Source organism: Nerophis lumbriciformis, linkage group LG20 (assembly GCF_033978685.3).
Source record: "Nerophis lumbriciformis linkage group LG20, RoL_Nlum_v2.1, whole genome shotgun sequence".
NCBI classification, from domain to species: domain Eukaryota; kingdom Metazoa; phylum Chordata; class Actinopteri; order Syngnathiformes; family Syngnathidae; genus Nerophis; species Nerophis lumbriciformis.
The window spans coordinates 24,876,825-24,897,605 of NC_084567.2; the positions used below are offsets into that span (position 1 = coordinate 24,876,825).

Here is a 20,781-nt window from a genome sequence, read left to right on the forward strand (position 1 = left end):
AAGCGCTTTGACATTATTTCCACATTCACCCATTCACACACTGATGGTGGGAGCTGCCATGTAAGACCCTAACCACGACCCATCAGGAGCAAGGGTGAAGTGTCTTGCTCAAGGACACAACGGACATGACTAGGATGGTAGAAGCTGGGGATTGAACGAGGAACCCTCAGGTTGCTGGCACGGCCACTCTACCAACCGCACCACACCGTCCCAACAATTGAAACAATAAATAATTTATAAACGACCGCATTTTCTCTGACTTAAATTTTGCCTGTCCCGCTAAACACATCAATAAGCTTGTTCATAGATGTATGATACAGCTCCTAATAGGAAGTCGCCACTTGTTTTTGTATTTCAATATGTTTTTTCACATGCAACAACTAATACATATTAATGAACATATCAGATGTAAATGTGCCAGATTGTAGCCAGAGGCTAATTTCCATCTGCAATCCCCGGCAGGTTAATGGTATATACTGTAGTGTATAACAAATTTGATGATATAGGTATATACCATCAACCTTCCGGGGGCTATCTCATCACAAACAAACAAGCTCCCACTAATTCAGAGCTTTTCACCACCTCAATAATTGTGCCCTGGACATTGCATTGCTGCAACATCGACGTAACACTCTTCAGACATCTGACTGTTCCCACCCCCACCCCCTCTTATCGCCATCTTCTTTACAATGCTAATGACAACTATTGTCAAGCTGCACATTAATGCAGTTTCTATGCCGCTAGACAAAGCTCAAACAAAATCTCATTGACATGTATGACCTGTGGGTTATTATGACAATGACAATAAAGGAATTGATTGATTGATTGAGTGTGTGTTGTATTTTTCATGCATTCATTTTCCTGTATTTGTCTGCCACACGTGAAAGGCTGGTCTGTAAAAATAAGGCCTACATTAAACCGGTCCTTCGTACAAATAAGGTTGGCGACCCCTAATTTAAAGGCCTACTGAAACCCACTACTACCGACCACGCAGTCTGATAGTTTATATATCAATGATGAAATCTTAACATTGCAACACATGCCAATACGGGTTAGCTTACTAAAGTGCAATTTTAAATTTTGCGCCAAATATCCTGCTGAAAACGTCTCGGTATGATGACGTCAGCGCGTGACGTCACGGATTGTAGAGGACATTTTGGGACAGCATGGTTGCCAGCTATTAAGTAGTCTGTTTTCATCGCAAAATTCCACAGTATTCTGGACATCTGTGTTGGTGAATCCTTTGCAAATTGTTCAATGAACTATGGAGACAGCAAAGAAGAAAGCTGTAGGTGGGAAGGGGTGTATTGCGGCAGGTGTTGTGCTGGATAACGCACCCCCGCCGTAGAATGTACCCCTTGACTGGTGTGCCGGATAACACAGCCGGTGTTTCATTGTTGACATTCCCGGAAGATGACAGTCAAGCTTTACCATTGGCCTGTGGAGAACTGGGACAACAGAGACTCTTACCAGGAGGACTTTGAGTTGGATACGCAGACATAGTACCGTGAGTATGCATGCAGCTGCGGCTTCCAAACATTTGATCGCTTGCCCGTACGTGCGTGCCGCTACGTGCATGTCACGTACGTAACTTTGGGGACTTTGAGGAAATATATGTGCTGTATGAACTTTGGGGAGGTGAACGGTACTTTGGGCTCTGGGATTGAGTGTGTTGTGCAGGTGTTTGAGTTGTATTGGTGGGTTCTATGGACGGGAGGGGGGAGGTGTTTGTTATGCGGGATTAATTTGTGGCATATTAAATATAAGCCTGGTTGTGTTGTGGCTAATAGAGTATATATATATATATATGTCTTGTGTTTATTTACTGTTTTAGTCATTCCCAGCTGAATATCAGGTCCCACCCGCCTTTCACAGCATCTGAATCGCTCCCACTGCCCTCTAGTCCTTCACTCTCACTTTCCTCATCCACAAATCTTTCATCCTCGCTCAAATTAATGGGGAAATCGTCGCTTTCTCGGTCCGAATCGCTCTCGCTGCTGGTGGCCATGATTGTAAACAATGTGCAGATGTGAGGAGCTCCACAACCTGTGACGTCACGCTACTCGTCTGCTACTTCCGGTACAGGCAAGGCTTTTTTATCAGCAACCAAAAGTTGTGAACTTTATCGTCGATGTTCTCTACTAAATCCTTTCAGCAAAAATATGGCAATACCGCGAAATGATCAAGTATGACACATAGAATGGACCTGCTATCCCCGTTTAAATAAGAAAATCGCATTTCAGTAGGCCTTTAATGCAATGTTTAGAGGGCTCTAATAATGTTAAAAAACATATATAGAAGATCGTTAACAGGTTGTTAATGCTATAACTATGAAAATATTTGAATAATAAATAAGAATTCCTACTTTGTGGAAATCATGTTTGGAATAATGTCTATGAATGGTCTCATTCATCCAGGTCATTGTCATCTCAGGGAATTCAATCGATCATAACTGGACTGTTTGGTTTGTCTTAGAAGACATTTCTCCTGTCATTCGAGTAGGCTTCATCAGTTCTATGAGCATGAACTGAACACTTTCCAATGTGTTAGAGCATTATATCTTGCCATCTTACGGCTTTCAACATGAAATGATGTAACTAAGCCAGTGCGTAACTAAGCCAGTGCGTAACACACGCTCACGCATAAGTTGTGTGTGTTACACCTTTTTTCTTGATTTTAATGAACTTGGGGGGGATTGATATTTCCATCAATCCCTCAGTGTACAAACTTTTTGATCTACAATCCAAATAAAAATATGCTTTGGTGCAGGGGTCGGGAACCTTTTTGGCTGAGCGAGCCATGAAAGCCAAAGATTTTAAAATGTATTTCCATGAGAGCCATATTATATTTTTTAACACTGAATACGACTAAATGCGTGCATTTTTAAGTAAGACGAACATTTTTAGAGTGTAATAAGTCTCTTATTCTTTTTAATAACATTGTTATTCTGAAGCTAACCAATAATAAATAAAATACTTCTTACCAATAATGCGACTTCTTGAACAGGTGCGGTAGAAAATGGATGGATGGATTAAAATGCATGAGAATGTTTTATATTTTGAACGTTATTTTTAACACTGATTACCAGCGGAATTGTTCATTACTTATCGTGTTAAGCAATGTCAGCTAAGATTTATCTGAGAGCCAGATGCAGTCATCAAAAGAGCCACATCTGGCTCTAGAGCCATAGGTTCCCTACCCCTGCTTTAGTGTATGTACCTTGTTTCAATCTATGAACGAACATTTTGTGCCTGGCAATACAGCCCTTGTGGGAGGGCTGATCGATCTCCGATGCTCATTCAGTCAACACAGCAGCAGTGCTGTCGTTAGCTATTGTGGTAAGAAGGCCTGGGCGATACATCCATTTTATCGATAAATTCAAGTTTTTTGTTGCAGATGATTTTTAAAAAAATCACTTTTATTATTTATCTTGCTGTGGCATTCCCCGCCCCCCAGGAGCTTCCGTACCTTGCACGGTCCCCGTTATTTCCTAAGAGGCCCACATAACAAAACATGGCTAACCCTACAATAACAAGAGCGAGACGTTTGTTCCAAATAAAAGAAAAGTGTTGTCTGTAGTTTAGGTTTGCAGCAATAGGTGTGAAACAAACAACTGCAGACTGCAAAGTTTGTTTAAAAATGGCAGCAAAACAACAAACTTATTCCTGCATCTGAAACTGAAGCCTCCAGTCGAGTGGGGGAAATCTAACTCTTTAAGAGGCGAACAAGACCGTAACAACAAACAAACTCTGGCTACAAAGCAGCTTACTGTAGTGGAATCATTTACACAAGTTACCATGTATGATGAGAATGAAGCCCAGTGAAGAATGATCACAAAAGCAGTCGCTCTGAACACCGCCAAGATACGTGAATGAAAAAGCCTGTGATTATCTATTTACTGAAACTAGTCTTCTCAATGTTTTAACTGATTATTTATTTGCATACAATGCACAATACTACAATTTTATTAACATAAATATTTTATTCAAGACAGTAGTTTTGAGTTTGCACTGTTGGAGATTATTATTTATTTGCATGCAATGTGCAACGCTACATTTCAAGACAAAAGTATTGCTTCCAAGAAGCTTTTAATTTAGTTCTTTGAAAATTCTTCCATACATATACAGTTTATATCTGGTCTAAAAAGAAGAACTCAAATTAGAATTGTATTAGAAGTTTTTTTTAATACATGAATTAATCTTTTTTTTGTTTGTTTGTTTTTGTTTTGTATGACTGGGTTGACTGGCCGCAGGGTAGGCTTTCTTGGCAGAGGGATCATTGATTTTCACACTGGTAAGTTTGAATAAAAGCCTGTTTTATTCAGTAACACACGTAGCATTTTGTAGGATCTTATCTAAGCCACAGGTGTCAAACTCAAAGCCCAGGGGCCAGATGTTGCCCGCCACTTCATTTGATTTGGCCCTCGAAAGCCTGGAAATAATATGTATCATTAAAGTACTGTAACTTTTCTTACTAAATTTTTTTTTTTTTTCTATTTTGTGAGGGGAAAAAAAAACATGTACTCCATTTAATCGCAAATTATATTAACTTAAATATTGTGTAATTATGCAAAAATATATGATCAAACATTCAAACCGTTTTTTAAATAGAAATACTAATAATAATGATTTCAAAGCAAGTTATCCATCAAATTGTGCAATATAAAAGTAGCAATAGATTTCATGGTAAAATTGGGAAATTTACAGTGGTTTTTACAGCATTTTTCTCGAGATGAAAAAAACGTTTTTTACTGTAATAAATTGTGGTGTTGCTTTGGCATTTACAGTAATACACCGAACAATCTACAGTTGATGATTTGCGGTAAAACAAACTGGCAGCTCAGGTGCCAAAATGTTACTGTAAAATTAATTTTTTTTTAAATACCAGTAAAAAAACAAATGTAAATTTTACAGTCAAATTCTGGCAACTGAGCTGCCTTTTTTAACCCTGAAAACAGCAGTACTGTTTTTTCATTTACAATAATATACACTAAATTTAGAGGTGAAATTATTGCAACTTACCATATATTTTTTTTACATATTAGTTTTAAAAAAACTCTAATAAAATGCATAAAAAATTGTGTAATAATAATATTCACTGTTAGAAGCGGCCATCCGGGGCCAAACATAAATGACTTTGACACATCTGATCTAAGCTAAACTAAGCTAGCTGCAGGTTACGATCAATGCAGTGTTTTTTGGAGAAAAGCAATACCTCATAATAATTCATTGAACAACACAAAGTCGGTTTGTCCACAAGCCTTTACCGACTTAGCATTCCAAAATGTTTGGCCTTCCCAAAAAACTGAACAGTATTTTTTATTCATTTATTTCTGATTTCCGTGTTACGTAGTCTCTCTAGCTTCACTTTTGTTGTTGTCACCCATGTGGGCGCGTCTTTAAGTGGACGCTACTTAGAGTAGTTCTGCACGGCCGCAGCTAGATATACTTGTATGACTGTTGTCACTTCTTCTTCTTCTGTTATTAATGGTTGACAGTTGTGTAGCAAATCAGTAGCTTGGTCGGCCTTAATTTGACTCAGCAGCACCACCTGTCGTTGAAGAGTGCGAATTATGGTTTCTGCCGCTGAGAAACAAAAAATTGCGCGTGTTGAACAAAAAGTGGAAAAACCATGCCAAAAGTCTTACCTTGAAGAAAATTGCTTTTAACTTAAAGAAAATAGTTTTTCTACTTGCGAGTCCTTGTTTGTGTTTGTTGAATCTTTTTTTTTTTAGTTTGTGAAACAGTTTTGTGTTAATTTGACTCAGCAGCACCACCTGTCGTTGAAGAGTGCAAACTACGGCTTCGGCCGGTAAACAAAAAATTGCGCATGTTGAACAAAAACTGGAAAAACTTTGTCAAAAGTATTAACTTAACGAAAGTAGTTTTTAACTTGAAGAAAATAGCTTTTCTACTTGCGAATCCTTGTGTGTGTTTGTTGAATCTTTTTTTTTTAGTTTGTGAAACAGTTTTGTTATTTGACTCAGCAGCACCACCTGTCGTTGAAGGGTGCAAACTACGGTTTTGGCCGGTAAACAAAAAATTGCGTGTGTTGAACAAAAAGTGGAAAAACTGTGTAAAAAGTGTTAACTTGAAGAAAATAGTTTTCAACTTGAAGAAAATATTTTTTCTACTTGCGAGTCCTTGTGTGTGTTTGTTGAATCTTTTTTTTTTAGTTTGTGAAACAGTTTTGTGTTAATTTGACTCAGCAGCACCACCTGTTGTTGAAGAGTGCAAACTACAGTTTTGGCCGGTAAACAAAAAATTGCGCGTGTTGAACAAAAAGTAGAAAAACCGTGCCAAAAGTATTAATTTGAAGAAATTGCTCCGCGACCCCAAAGGGAATAAGCGGTAGAAAATGGATGGATGGATGCTTTTAACTTGAAGAGAATAGTTTTTCTACTTGCAAATCCTTGTTTGTGTTTGTTTATTTATTTATTTTTTTTAGTTTGTGAAACAGTTTTGTGTTATTTGACTCAGCAGCACCACCTGTCGTTGAAGAGTGCAAACTACGGTTTCGGCCGGTAAACAAAAAATTGCGTGTGTTGAACAAAAAGTGGAAAAACTGTGTAAAAAGTATTAACTTGAAGAAAATAGTTTTCAACTTGAAAAAAAATGTTTTTCTACTTGCGAATCCTTGTGTGTTTGTTGAATCTTTTGTTTTTAGTTTTTGAAAACAGTTTTGTGTTATTTGACTCAGCAGCACCACCTGTCGTATAAGAGTGCGAACTACGGTTTCGGCCGGTAAACAAAAAATTGCGCGTGTTAAACAAAAAGTGGAAAAACCGTGCCAAAAGTATTGACTTGAAGAAAATTGCTTTTAACTTGAAGAAAATAGTTTTTCTACTTGCGAGTCCTTGTGTGTGTTTGTTGAATCTTTTTGTTTTTATTTGTGAAACAGGTTTGTGTTAATTTGACTCAGCAGCACTACCTGTCGTTGAAGAGTGCCAACTACGGTTTCGGCCGGTAAACAAAAAATTGCGCGTATTGAACAAAAAGTGGAAAAACCGTGCCAAAAGTATTAACATGAAGAAAATTGCTTTTAACTTGAAGAAAATATTTTTTCTACTTGCGAGTCCTTGTGTTTGTTTAATCTTTTTTTTGTTTTTCAGTTTGTAATACAGTTCTGTGTTTGTGGAACACTTTTGTGTGTTTGTGGAGTTTTGGCAGTTATTTCACTCTGTATTCTTGCCTCATAAGGATTCTGAAAGATAGACACAATTCCAAAAAAGTGAAGTTTCCCTTTAAAGCTAGTGTACATTTTTAGTGAATTATATTTATATAGCGCTTTTCTCTAGTGACTCCAAGCGCTTTACATAATGAAACCCATTATCTGAGTCGCCTTTAAGCCAGTGTGGGTGGCAGTGGGAGCAGGTGGGTGCAGTGTCTTGCCCAAGGACACAACAGCAGTGACTAGGTTGGCAGAAGCGGGGATCGAACCCAGAACCCTCAAGTTGCTGGCACGGCCGCTATACCAACCGAGCTATGTCGCTCCAAAGCTATGTTCTATACATGTATGTGACAAAATTAATTAGTGCAACATCTTATAGTACATTGGTAATTAATAATAATAATAGAATAAAAAACAAAATACCACTTTGGACGGCATTGAACCTTTTAAAAATGATTGTTAAAGAAGCAAACTTACTCGATGATGACACATGAAAAAACCCTCAGTGGACTATGTTAGGTAGATAAGATTAGGCTTAATTTATCAATAAAGACTGCTAATATAGTAAACAACAAGACATGCGGTATATGTCCTAAACAAAATGTCCGACACACTTTTTTCACCGATAATTTTGTATCAATTGTCTCCTGACATAAAACGTCAAAACGTAGAACTGGAGAGACTTTATGACGTGACGTAGCTCACGTATTCTCAAATTAATGCGCTTTACTTCATTAAGATATTTTTTAAATGATGACTTTAAGCATAAGAAAGGACAGCATCTTCGAATAAATAACATTCTTACCGGCTTGTTGAAGAGCGGCGGCTTGCTGAACTCGATCTCCGTGCGTGTGACTGCGTGCCTGACCGTGCGTGCGCGCGCGCGTGCGTGTCAGTATCACGTGTCCGCCGATAGGCGGGATGGTGTGAAGCGGAGCCAGGCTCGCTTGTTCGGAGGTGTAGGCGATACTGCGAATGTTGGTATCGGCCCAACACCAAAGTAAACACATGTCCTGTATCGCCGATACTGATACCAAAGCACTTTAATGGACTTTTTTTCCCAAAATCCCTAAATTACTTTGTGTGTTTGCCTTCATTTTGTTGATCATAATTGTAATCCGAATTTAAAAAATTGGATATATTTGAGTCAACGGGGGGAAAAGTAACTGGAAAACAACAAAAGTGACGTTGTCCTACCTCGGGGGTCAGCAACCCGCAGCTCTCGAGCATAATGCGGCTCTTTAGTGCCGCCCTAGTGGCTCCCTGGAGCATTTTTAAAATAGGATTAAAAATGGAAAAAGATGGGGGAAAATGTTGTTTTTGTTTTAGTATGTTTTTTGTTTGAGGACAAACATGACACAAATCTTCCTAATTGTTAGAAAGCCCACTGTTTAATATGTTTGTGTGTATGCTTCACTGATGAGACTATTTGGTGAAAATCGTTTTGTCCTACTAATGTTGGCGGTTCTTGAACTCACCATAGTGTGGACTGTGACGCAACATTGATTGATTGATTGAGACTTTTATTAGTAGGTTGCACAGTGAAGTACATATTCCGTACAATTGACCACTAAATGGTAACACCCGAATAAGTTTTTCAACTTGTTTAAGTCGGGGTCCACTTAAATTGATTCATGATACAGATATATACTATCATCATAATAGACTATTTACATGTACAATCATCCACTCCTTTTTTGTTTCATTTTGTCCAACAAACGTTTTATGCTGTGCGCGAAGGCACAAAGGTGCGCTTTGTTGATGTTATTGACTTGTTGGAGTGCTAATCAGGCATATTTGGTCAGTGCATGACTGCAAGCTAATCAACGCTAACATGCTATTTAGGCTAGCTGTTTGTACATATTGCATCATTATGCCTCATGCGTAGGTATATTTGAGCACATTTAATATCCTATACTTTTACCCTCTATGTATATAATTTAGTTTTGCATGTCTCATGACACATTATCTGTACGTAATATTGGCTACATTTTAGATAGCTGTTTGTGTGCCATGTTGTTCCAGACCACAGCAAACATTACCTAGCTTGCCAAAGATTGTAATTAATCTATTAAAAGAAGCCGTTTCCTTTAACTCATACTTGCCAACCCTCCCGAATTTTCCGGGAGACTCCCGAAATTCAGCGCCTCTCCCGAAAACCTCCCGGGACAAATATTCTCCCGAAAATCTCCCGATTTTCAGCCGGAGCTGGAGGCCACGCCCCCTATAGCTCCATGCGGACTGGAGTGAGGACAGCCTTTTTTCACGACAGGAGGACAACAGGGTGACAAGAACTAAATCATCCAGACTAGAGACAAATTGTATTATTTTGTTTATCTTACCTAAAAATAAATATATTTATTAATTTAAAAAAAAACAACTAAATACATTTTTATTATATTTTGCTAAAACATCAAAATTAATTGTATTTTTTTTTTCTTTTTTTTTTCTGACTCCTTATTACATCCAGCCATAGAATTAAAATAAACATATTTGAAATAATTAATTTTAAATGATCATAATAAGTAATTTAAAATGACCGCAAGTTTGAAAAATCAATTATCCAAACACCGTTTTGTTTGCATATTTTCAGGATATATATATATATATATATATATATATATATAGATATGAAATACTTGATTTAGTGAATTCTAGCTGTCAATATACTCCCCCCCTCTTAACCACGCCCCCAACCACGCCCCACCCCACCCCCGACCACGCCCCCCACCCTCCACCCCCCACCTCCCGAAATCGGAGGTCTCAAGGTTGGCAAGTATGCTTTAACTTGGACACACACATCTATACCTTTGGCCATTAAAAGCCAGTCATTTCCAGGAGTTATCTCACCTTCTGAGTAGCCTCTGAGTTACTAATGGTTTCTAATGTTGCAAAAATGTGTAGAATAAATATTACATTTCAACATTTCTGTCAACAAATATTTGCTTCAGCCTGCAACACATAGCCATTTTGATAGTAGGCTAATATAGCTAATATAGCTGAATTTCCCCCAGGGATCAATAAAGTACGTTCTATTCTATTCTAATAGACTAGACTTCTTTTTTATTGTCATTCAAATTTGAATTTTACAGATAAGAATAGACACTTACGTCATGTGTTGCCTTCATTATAAGACTTATATACGGCTTTTCAGTTTTTGCGGCTCCAGACAGATTTGTTTTTTGTATTTTTGGTCCAATATGGCTCTTTCAACGTTTTTGGTTGCCAACCCCTGTCCTACCTATATGTGTAATGCTGTACTAAAATGTATTATTCAGATTAACATTCTGCAGACACGTAATATCATATCAAAATGCTTTTTTCTGCCGGTAATGATATCCAATAAAGTGTTACCTGGATTCTGGCGTGCAGGTGATGACCTCATCAAACGGCACACAGGGCAGTAAGTTTGCTCGCTGCAATGTCGACGGCCTGCAATTGTTCCTATTATATGAATCAATATAGTAAATAAGCTTGGCTTTGTACATAAGCAATTTGCAATGACATACATCTCTGGTAATACAAGGGGTGAGGGGTGGGGGGGGGCATCTTACCTCACTGCTTGGCACTCAGCTTAAAAGGGTTGGAATTGGGGGTTAAATCACCAAAAATGATTCCCGGGCGCGGCCACCGCTGCTGCTCACTGCTCCCCTCACCTCCCAGGGGGTGATCAAGGGTGATGCGTCAAATGCAGAGAATAATTTCGCCACACCTAGTGTTTGTGTGACAATCATTGCTACTTTAACTTTCTAGTGTTGTGCCGATACAAGTATTTTGGCATTGGTACCGCTACCAAACTTTATTTTGGATACTTTTCAACATAAAAGGGAAGGCTGCAACTAACAACTAATCTGATAATCAATTAATCTGACGATTATTACTTCGATTAATCGATTACGAATCGGATAAAAGAGACAAACTACATTTCTATCCTTTCCAGTATTTTATTGGGGGAAAAAACCCAGCATACTGGCACCATACTTATTTTGATTATTGTTTCTCAGCGGTTTGTAAATGTTGCAGTTTATAAATAAAGATTTATGAAAAATAAAAAAAAATAAAAAAGTAGCCTCTGCGCATGTGCATAGCATAGATCCAACGAATCGATGACTAAATTAATCGCCAACTATTTTTATAATCGATTAGTTGTTGCAGCCCTAAAAGGGACCACAAAAAAAAAAATTTGACTTTATTTTAACATATCTTATGATACATTAAATATATATTTCTTATTGCACTTAAATAACAATTTTGGAATTATACAACAGTGTACATACTAAACAACTTCACTTTTAGTAGGAAGTAAGCAAACGGGTTACAAAGGCCCCTAATTTGGCTGCTGACGTATTAATGACATATTGTGTCATTTTCCAGTCTATTATTTTGTCAAAGTTATGAGGGACAAGCAGTAAATAACGGAAAGACGGATTATTAATCTACCTGTACATTAACTGTTAATATCTGGTTACTTTCTGTTTTAATATTCATATTTGATTCTGTTAAACTGTAATAAGCACTTGGACCCCGACTTAAACAAGTTGAAAAACTTATTCGGGTGTTACCATTTAGTGGTCAATTGTACGGAATGTGTACTGTACTGTGAAACCAGGCACGTGCACACATAGGGCCCTATGGGTGCTTGAGCCCCTGCCCTTTTTTGCCTCGTCTTAAAAAGTGCCCTCTGCCTGTGTGTGTGTTTTTTGGTTGTTGTTTTTTTTCTTTAAACAACATTAATAAATTCCTGTCAGGGATGTAAAAAAACAAAACAAAACAAAAAACAGCGGTACAAAAACTCCACGTTTTCTTGTAATATCGGGTTGTTTGAGTCTGCCGCTTCCGACAGAGAGAGAGAGAGAGAGGGCGAGTGAGTGAGTAAGTGAGAGGAGAGAGAGCCAACTACGTACCTGAGGAGACATGACAGTGGAGCAACTTGAACCTATGAGTTATGGTCTAGTCGCCGTCCACTTATTCAGCATCTAATATGGGTAATATTTCAGAAAAACGCTGTATTATTCAATGTGTCAGCTTCTGTTTTTGCCGGACGTCGGAGCACGGCACATCAATACACGCAGAGCGGATCGTGCGCGACAGGAAGTAGTGTACAAAATACAAAATAAAACACCAGGTTAATTTCCAAAATAAAATGCACTGTGTTTACGGCGGATCACATTTCTCTCACAGTAGAGGTTTAGATATAAAGTTTATTGTGACTTTGCTATTACTGTGTGGGTTAACAAAATATTAATAATAATAATGATAATAATAAGAATAATAATGATAATGATAATAATAATAATAATAATTATTATTATTATTAATAATAATAATAATTTCAGCATTCTGGGGATATAAGATGTAGGTTATCTGTTAGGAATATTACCATCTGTATTTAAACTTGATTCATGTTGATTATGCCTGCAGCACAATGCCAAAAAAAAGAAAGGATACAGAAAAGGAAGGAGAAGGAGCGCCAGGAAGCAGCTAAGGGTAGCAGACCTCTTAATGCATGGCTAAAACCAAGTACTAGCACCAGAATTCAAGAAAGACCACAGACCTCAGAAAGTGTCACACCTGAGAGAGAGGCAGAGACCTTAGAAGCAACACCTGAGAGAGAGGAGGAGGAGAGTGTAGAAGCAACACCTGAGAGAAAAGAGGCTTTAGATGCAACTCCTGACACAGAGGAAGCCATAGAAATCCCGGTAAATGTTGGGGAGGAAGAATCCACAGGAAGGGAGGCAGATGATACTACTGCAGAGGAAGCCATAGATGAGGGGGAAGTTGAAGGGGCTACAAGTGATGTAGGAGAGGAGGTCTTATCAAATATTGCAGTATAGTATAGTTGTATAGTTAGCTTCCTATTAGCAAATTTAATTTTACATTAATTTCCATATTGTGTAAAGGACCAAAAAATGTCCTGCCCTTTTCTGACTTTGAGCCCCTGCCCCTCTATAATCATGTGCACGTCCCTGTGTGAAACCTACTAATAAAAGTCTCAATCAATCAATCAAAACGCTTCTGTTGTTTAAATACTTTACATAAGTTTTGGGTTAAACTACAAATGTGGGAATCGATCCAATACCAAGTAGTTACAGCAGGGCCGGCCCGTGGCATAGGCCGTATAGGCAAATGCTAAGGGCGCCGTCCATCAGGGGGCGCCACGCAAGTGCCACAAATGTTGGAGAGAAAAAAAAAAAAAAAGAGAAAAAAAGGTGGTACTATTATTTCTAAATACAAAAAATAATCCCACGTTAATTAAAATGCAAAGTAAAGCCTATTTAATAGAAATATTATTTGTTACAACATCCCCCCCCCCCCCACGGTGCGCCCCCTCCCTTCCCGTATCATGACTCTTTTTGGACGTCACCACATCAAAAAATCAACACAAGATGTCAAAACGGCCAAAACTGTCAGGTGCCCAGGGAAGAAAAAAGAGAAAAGAAGAGGAGGAGAAACGAGAAAAGACAGAGGTAGCAAGTAGGTAACGTTAGCCTACATGAAATTATTTGTCTGTTACAGAATGTGATAGTAACCTGGCTTTTTAGCATTAAGCTAATGTTACATGAGTCGGCAATTGCTAATCAATAAATAGCTAGTTCTGTTTTAACGTCGGGTTAATATTGTGGAGGGGGCTAAATTGTTATGGAAAATAATAATGTAACGTTAGGTAATTACAGTACTCCAACCTACATTCCTCTGGGACATTTGTATTAGATATTTTAAGCAGGTGTTTTTTGTTTACATTGTTATTGCCTTCTGGTTAGCTAATGTTTGCCCTGCAGGTAATAGTCACTTTTCCACCCCTTTATATATTAGGTATAGTTGTAAGTAAAAAAAAAAGGTCAAAGACAAAGCTATTCGGTTTCTTGTGAGTATATACACTTCACTGCCGATGTGTATTTGAGTTTATAAACGATAACAAAAATGACAAAAGATTTTGTGGTTAATAAAAAAATATCGATGTAATTATTGTAGAATTGACTATATACTACAGATGCCGATAAATGCTTTAAAATGTAATATCGGAAATTATCGGTATCGTTTTTTTTTGTTTTTTTTTAAATCAACATAAAAAACACAAGATACACTTACAATTAGTGCACCAACCCAAAAAACCTCCCTCCCCCATTTACACTCATTCACACAAAAAGGTTGTTTCTTTCTGTTATTAATATTCTGGTTCCTACATTATATATCAATATATATCAATACAGTCTGCAAGGGATACAGTCCGTAAGCACACATGATTGTGCGTGCTGCTGGTCCACTAATAGTACTAACCTTTAACAGTTAATTTTACTCATTTTCATTCATTACTAGTTTCTATGTAACTGTTTTTATATTGTTTTACTTTCTTTTTTATTCAAGAAAATGTTTTTTTAAGTTATTTATCTTATTCTATTTTATTTTATTTTTTTTAAACGGACCTTATCTTCACCATACCTGGTTGTCCAAATTAGGCATAATAATGTGTTAATTCCACGACTGTATATATTGGTATCGGTTGGTATCGGTATCGGTAATTAAGATTTGGACAATATCGGAATATCGGCAAAAAGCCATTATTGGACATCCCTACTATATAAGGCTACTGTACTTGATATGGTTAGACAGTCGATGTTTGTATAGATCCACCCATTTGTTTACATTAAGGAGTGCTAGTTTGCTGTTAGCTATTGTATCCTCCTACGGTGTGTAGTGAAGCATGTTTAGCTATTCCTCCTCCGGCAAGGATAATACTTGTAAGAAACAGTTTTTTGTCACTATTGAGGCGAGGATTAGTGATTTAGAAGTAGCTAAAACACTGTGGAAAGAAGTTAGCCGCTAGCTAGTTATGTTTTAAAGCTTGGGGTGCTCATTACGTCGATCGCGAGCTACCGGTCGATCTCGGAGGGTGTGTCAGTCGATCACCAGCCAGGCATTAAAAAAATAGTCCTAAAAATGAGCGATCATAAATCTTCACTATGACGTCACTTGATTGACATTCACGGCACCCGAGGGTCTTCTGAGATGACGCTGGCTGCTGCCAGCTCATTAAAATTACCGACAAGAAGGCGAGAAACACTTTATTTCAACAGACTCTGGCGCCGTACCTGTCGTCAAAACTCCAAAGACAGACTGCACAGTTGCGCTAACAAAACGAGTCTCAGAAAGCTGGCGTGCACAAGCTAGCAAGCTACGGAGTTTGCCGACAATGTATTTCTTGTAAAGTGTATACAAAGGAGTACGGAAGCTGGACAAATAAGATGCCAAAAACCAACCACTTTCATGTGGTATTGGACAGAAAGGAGGACTTTTTCCTCCTCCATTCGAAAATGCGGACGTTTTTAGCACCACTGTCTGATTCCAATCAATGCAAGTCATCAGAATCAGGTAATACACAAACTTATATTCTTGTCTTCATGAAAGAAAGGAATCTATATGTGTTAAACATGCCTGTATTATCTTTAAACACCTTAACTTGTTAACAATATTAACTATATGTGTTAAACATGCTTGCATTATCTTTAAACACCTTTAACTTATTAATAATATTAACTATATGTATTAAACATGCTTGTATTACCATTAAACACCTTTAACTTGTTAACAATATTAACTATATGTATTAAACATGCTTGCATTATCTTTAAACACCTTTAACTTGTTAACAATATTAACTATATGTATTAAACATACTTGTATTATCATTAAACACCTTTAATTTATTAACAATATTAACTATATGTATTAAACATTCTTGTATTATCATTAAACACCTTTAAATTATTAACAAAAACATATATTTCATAAATAAGTAAATATAAATTATATATATGAAAGAGGTAGATCCCCACGACTTGATCAATTGAAAAGTAGCTCACCTGCAGAAAAAGTGTGAGCACCCCTGTTTTAAAGCATTGCTTGCAGAGCGGCACTTCCGTGTTTATAGCTTCACATTTATCATTAGTTATTAAGACAAAATACGTCCATTCTCCCTCTATTAATTTATTTATTTACAGACAGACATAGTTTTGTATTTCATTATTGTTTCTATTGTTAATATTAGAGTGCGTTCTACAAAAATGTCATCCCTAGAAGCACACAGCTTATGGACAGGGACCCACAGTTAAAATATACATCATCATATAATATACAAAATACATTACAATACAATACATTTCTAAATCTACCCACCAAATACCCATTTACAATTTCATTTATAAATAAAAAAGGAATCTTTAAATCCACCAAATCAGTCTCAATATCCTATTATTCAAATTTGATTAAAAGGTTGCATCTTGAAGATCTGCGATAATCTCATCATACATAGACCAAAATTATGCGACTAATGTGAATTCTAAAACTATAAGGGGCGTGCTAAATGTACTAAGCATAACGTTGCAATACATTTTGCTTAAACACTTTTACAAAATGTTTAAAGAATGTGATTCTTTTATAGAGCTAGCAATCTCATTCCAGACCATCGGGCCTCTACAGGCTATACTAAAGCTTGTACACTTTAGATGACGATTTTTCCCTCTTAAAAGTTTACTTCTAGTGTTATGTCTATGACGGGGGTCAGCAACCCGCGGCTCTCGAGCCGCATGCGGCTCTTTAGTGCCGCCCTAGTGGCTCCCTGGAGCATTTTTTAAAAAAGGATTGAAAATGGAAAAAGATGGGGGAATTTTTTGTTTTTTGTTTTAGTATGTTTTTTGTTTGAGGACAAACATGACACAAACCTTCCCAATTGTTAGAAAGCCCACTGTAATATGTTTGTGTGTATGCTTCACTGATGAGAGTATTTGGTGAACATCGTTTTGTTCTACTAATATTGGAGGTTATTGAACTCACTATAGTGTGAGTTGACGCAACAGTTTGTTTACATGTAAAATCTGTAAAACCTTTTTCTCATTTTGTCCACCAAACCTTTTAAGCTGTGCATGAATGCACAAAGGTGCACTTTGTTGATGTTATTGACTTGTTGGAGTGCTAATCAAGCATATTTGGTCAGTATATGACTGCAAGCTAATCAACGCTAACATGCTATTTAGGCTAGCTGTATGTAAATATTGCATCATTATGCCTCATGTGTAGGTATATTTGAGCTCATTTAATATCCTTTACTCTTACCCTCTTTGTATATAATTTAGTTTTGCATGTCTCATGACACTATCTGTACGTAATATTGGCTACATTTTAGATAGTTGTTTGTGTGCCTTGTTGTTCCAGACCACAGCAAACATTACCTAGCTTGCCAAAGATTGTAATAAATCTATTAAAATAAGACAGCCTGCCATTTCCTTTAACTTGGACACACACATCTATACCTTTGGCCATTAAAAGCCAGTAATTTCCAGAAGTTATCTCACCTACTGAGTAGTCTCTGAGTTACTAATGGTTTCTAATGTTGTAAAAATGTGTCGAATAAATATTACATTTCAACATTTCTGTCAACAAAGATTTCATTTTGACAGTAGGCTATTATAGCTAATATAGACACTTACGCCATGTGTTGCCTTCCTTATAAGACTTATATACGGCTTTTCATTTTTTGCGGCTCTGGACTGATTAGTTTTTTGTATTTTTGGTCCAATATGGCTCTTTCATTGTTTTGGGCTGCCGACCCCTGCTATAAACCAAGGTGGTCGAGCACTGACAAATGTATCCAGTACTACTGGGCATGCAACATTGACATGATTGGCCACTGGCTTGACAGAGGCAGAGCCGTGCATGGAGTATGGCCAACTCGGTTTCAGATGATCTCCTCAATGATTTGTCAAAAGCCCCTCACGTGACTACATGGCGCCATGTTGAGGACCAACATTGAGCTATGCGTACAATGCACTTCCTCATTCGACTTCTCTTTTCATCGAAGAGTTTTTTTGCTGTGGGGCTGCTCAACTTGCAATTGTTTCCTGTAGTTTTTGCATCACTTCCTCCGCAACCCAGAAACGAGAAAAGTATTGGAAGTGAAGGTTCTTTCGGGAAGGCTAGAGTGCCAATGACAACAGTATTTGTCCTTTTCTGACCATCTGACCATAATTTATACACAATAGCTGTGTCTCAATTCGGTGGCTGCATCCTTCGCAGCGCGCATTTGTGGGGTGCTGACGACATCGCGGTACACAAAGGCTTTCCCAATTCAAAGAAGTGTCCTTCGAATCCGGCCGACAAATGTGTCCTTTTTCTCCCATTAGCAGAAAGTGTGCATCCATATACACTTCACGTACAAACCCCGTTTCCATATGAGTTGGGAAATTGTGTTAGATGTAAATATAAACGGAATACAATGATTTGCAAATCATTTTCAACCCATATTCAGTTGAATATGCTACAAAGACAACATATTTGATGTTCAAACTGATAAAACATTTTTTTTTTGCAAATAATCATTAACTTTAGAATTTGATGCCAGCAACACGTGACAAAGAAGTTGGGGAAAGGTGGCAATAAATACTGATAAAGTTGAGGAATGCTCATCAAACGCTTATTTGGAACATCCCACAGGTGTGCAGGCTAATTGGGAACAGGTGGGTGCCATGATTGGGAATAAAAACAGCTTCCCAAAAAATGCTCAGTCTTTCACAAGAAGGGATGGGGCGAGGTACACCCCTTTGTCCACAACTGCGTGAGCAAATAGTCAAACAGTTTAAGAACAACGTTTCTCAAAGTGCAATTGCAAGAAATTTAGGGATTTCAACATCTACGGTCCATAATATCATCAAAAGGTTCAGAGAATCTGGAGAAATCACCCCACGTAAGCGGCATGGCCGGAAACCAACATTGAATGACCGTGACCTTCGATCCCTCAGACGGCACTGTATCAAAAACCAACCTCAATCTCTAAAGGATATCACCACATGGGCTCAGGAACACTTCAGAAAACCACTGTCACTAAATACAGTTCGTCGCTACATCTGTAAGTGCAAGTTAAAGCTCTACTATGCAAAGCGAAAGCCATTATCAACAACATCCAGAAACGCCGCCGGCTTCTCTGGGCCCGAGATCATCTAAGATGGACTGATGCAAAGTAGAAAAGTGTTCTGTGGTCTGACGAGTCCACATTTCAAATTGTTTTTGGAAATATTCAACATCGTGTCATCCGGACCAAAGGGGAAGCGAACCATCCAGACTGTATCGACGCAAAGTTCAAAAGCCAGCATCTGTGATGGTATGGGGGTGCATGAGTGCCCAAGGCATGGGTAACTTACACATCTGTGAAGGCACCATTAATGCTGAAAGGTACATACAGGTTTTGGAACAACATATGCTGCCATCTAAGCGCCGTCTTTTTCATGGACGCCCCTGCTTATTTCAGCAAGACAATGCCAAGCCACATTCAGCACGTGTTACAACAGCGTGGCTTCGTAAAAAAAGAGTGCGGGTACTTTCCTGGCTCGCCTGCAGTCCAGACCTGTCTCCCATCGAAAATGTGTGGCGCATTATGAAGCGTAAAATACGACAGAGACCCTGAACTGTTGAACGACTGAAGCTCTACATAAAACAAGAATGGGAACGAATTCCACTTTCAAAGCTTCAACAATTAGTTTCCTCAGTTCCCAATCGTTTATTGAGTGCTGTTAAAAGAAAAGGTGATATAACACAGTGGTGAACATGCCCTTTCCCAACTACTTTGGCACGTGTTGCAGCCATGAAATTCTAAGTTAATTATTATTTGCAAAAAAAAATAGAGTTTGAGTTTGAACATCAAATATGTTGTCTTTGTAGTGCATTCAATTGAATATGGGTTGAAAAGGATTTGCAAATCATTGTATTCCGTTTATATTTACGTCTAACACAATTTCCCAACTCATATGGAAACAGGGTTTGTACTTTCACATCCCAAAATCCTTGTGTGGCACAACTTTAAAATGTATTCATTTAAAACAGCTAAAAGCAAACATGTTAAGCTGGAGTGACAGTAGTGATTTACTTTTGTGTTAAAATAAGAGACCTCGACTATCGTAATGTTGATCGACCTCTGTGCTCTTTGTTCCCGTCTTTACCCTAAAGGAGAGCCATATATAATGACAACTTCGTAACCAGGACTTTTTTCAACGTTTAGAAGTAAAGCCTTACATCTTTCATTTACTCTTTTTCCATCAATGATAGTTTAATAACTTATAAATACGCTCTTACCACAGCTAAAACTAATTATGACTCAAATCTCATCCGCCTCAATAAAAACGATCCTAAATATATTTGTTTAATACAGTAGCGTCGCTAACCCGACAAGGGACTTCTCCCAGTAGCCCCACCCACTCGGCTGATGACTTCATGCAATTTTTTACTAAGAAAATTTAACTCATTACAAATGTGGTTCTATTAACGCAGATACGAATGTATGTACAACAGATATTGAGCTCCAAAATAATCTCTCAAATAACATCAGAGGAACTCCTGCGACTCGCAAATGGGACAAAACAGACGTGTTTACTTGACCCACTTTCTGTGAAACTTATCAAGGAACTGTTTGTAATATTAGGACCATCAGTGCTAAATATTATTAACTCATCACATTCCTCTGGTACTGTTCCCCTAGCATTCAAAAAAGGCGTGTAATTTATCCTCTGCTCAAAAGACCAAACCTCGATCCTGACCTCATGGTAAACTACTGGCCGGTGTCCCACC

The 20,781-nt window shown here is 37.8% G+C and overlaps 1 protein-coding gene across 6 annotated transcripts in view; it reads right to left on the minus strand.

The window, feature by feature from the left end:
- Positions 1–20,781, minus strand: part of pip5kl1 (phosphatidylinositol-4-phosphate 5-kinase-like 1) — an 82,851-nt gene that overhangs the window by 36,871 nt on the left and 25,199 nt on the right. Inside the window, exon 1 of one of the 6 annotated variants that reach the window (XM_061980644.1) lies at positions 12,075–12,197. The exons of 2 other annotated variants lie outside the window; for them this stretch is intronic. In XM_061980644.1, coding sequence (XP_061836628.1) covers positions 12,075–12,086 — 12 coding nt within the window. In that variant the 5' untranslated portion in view covers positions 12,087–12,197. Of the gene's footprint in view, positions 1–7,647; positions 7,789–7,975; positions 8,103–10,524; positions 10,559–12,074; positions 12,198–20,781 lie in introns of those variants that run through there. 3 more of the 6 variants (XM_061980647.1, XM_061980646.2, XM_061980643.1) reach the window with 3 other exon arrangements.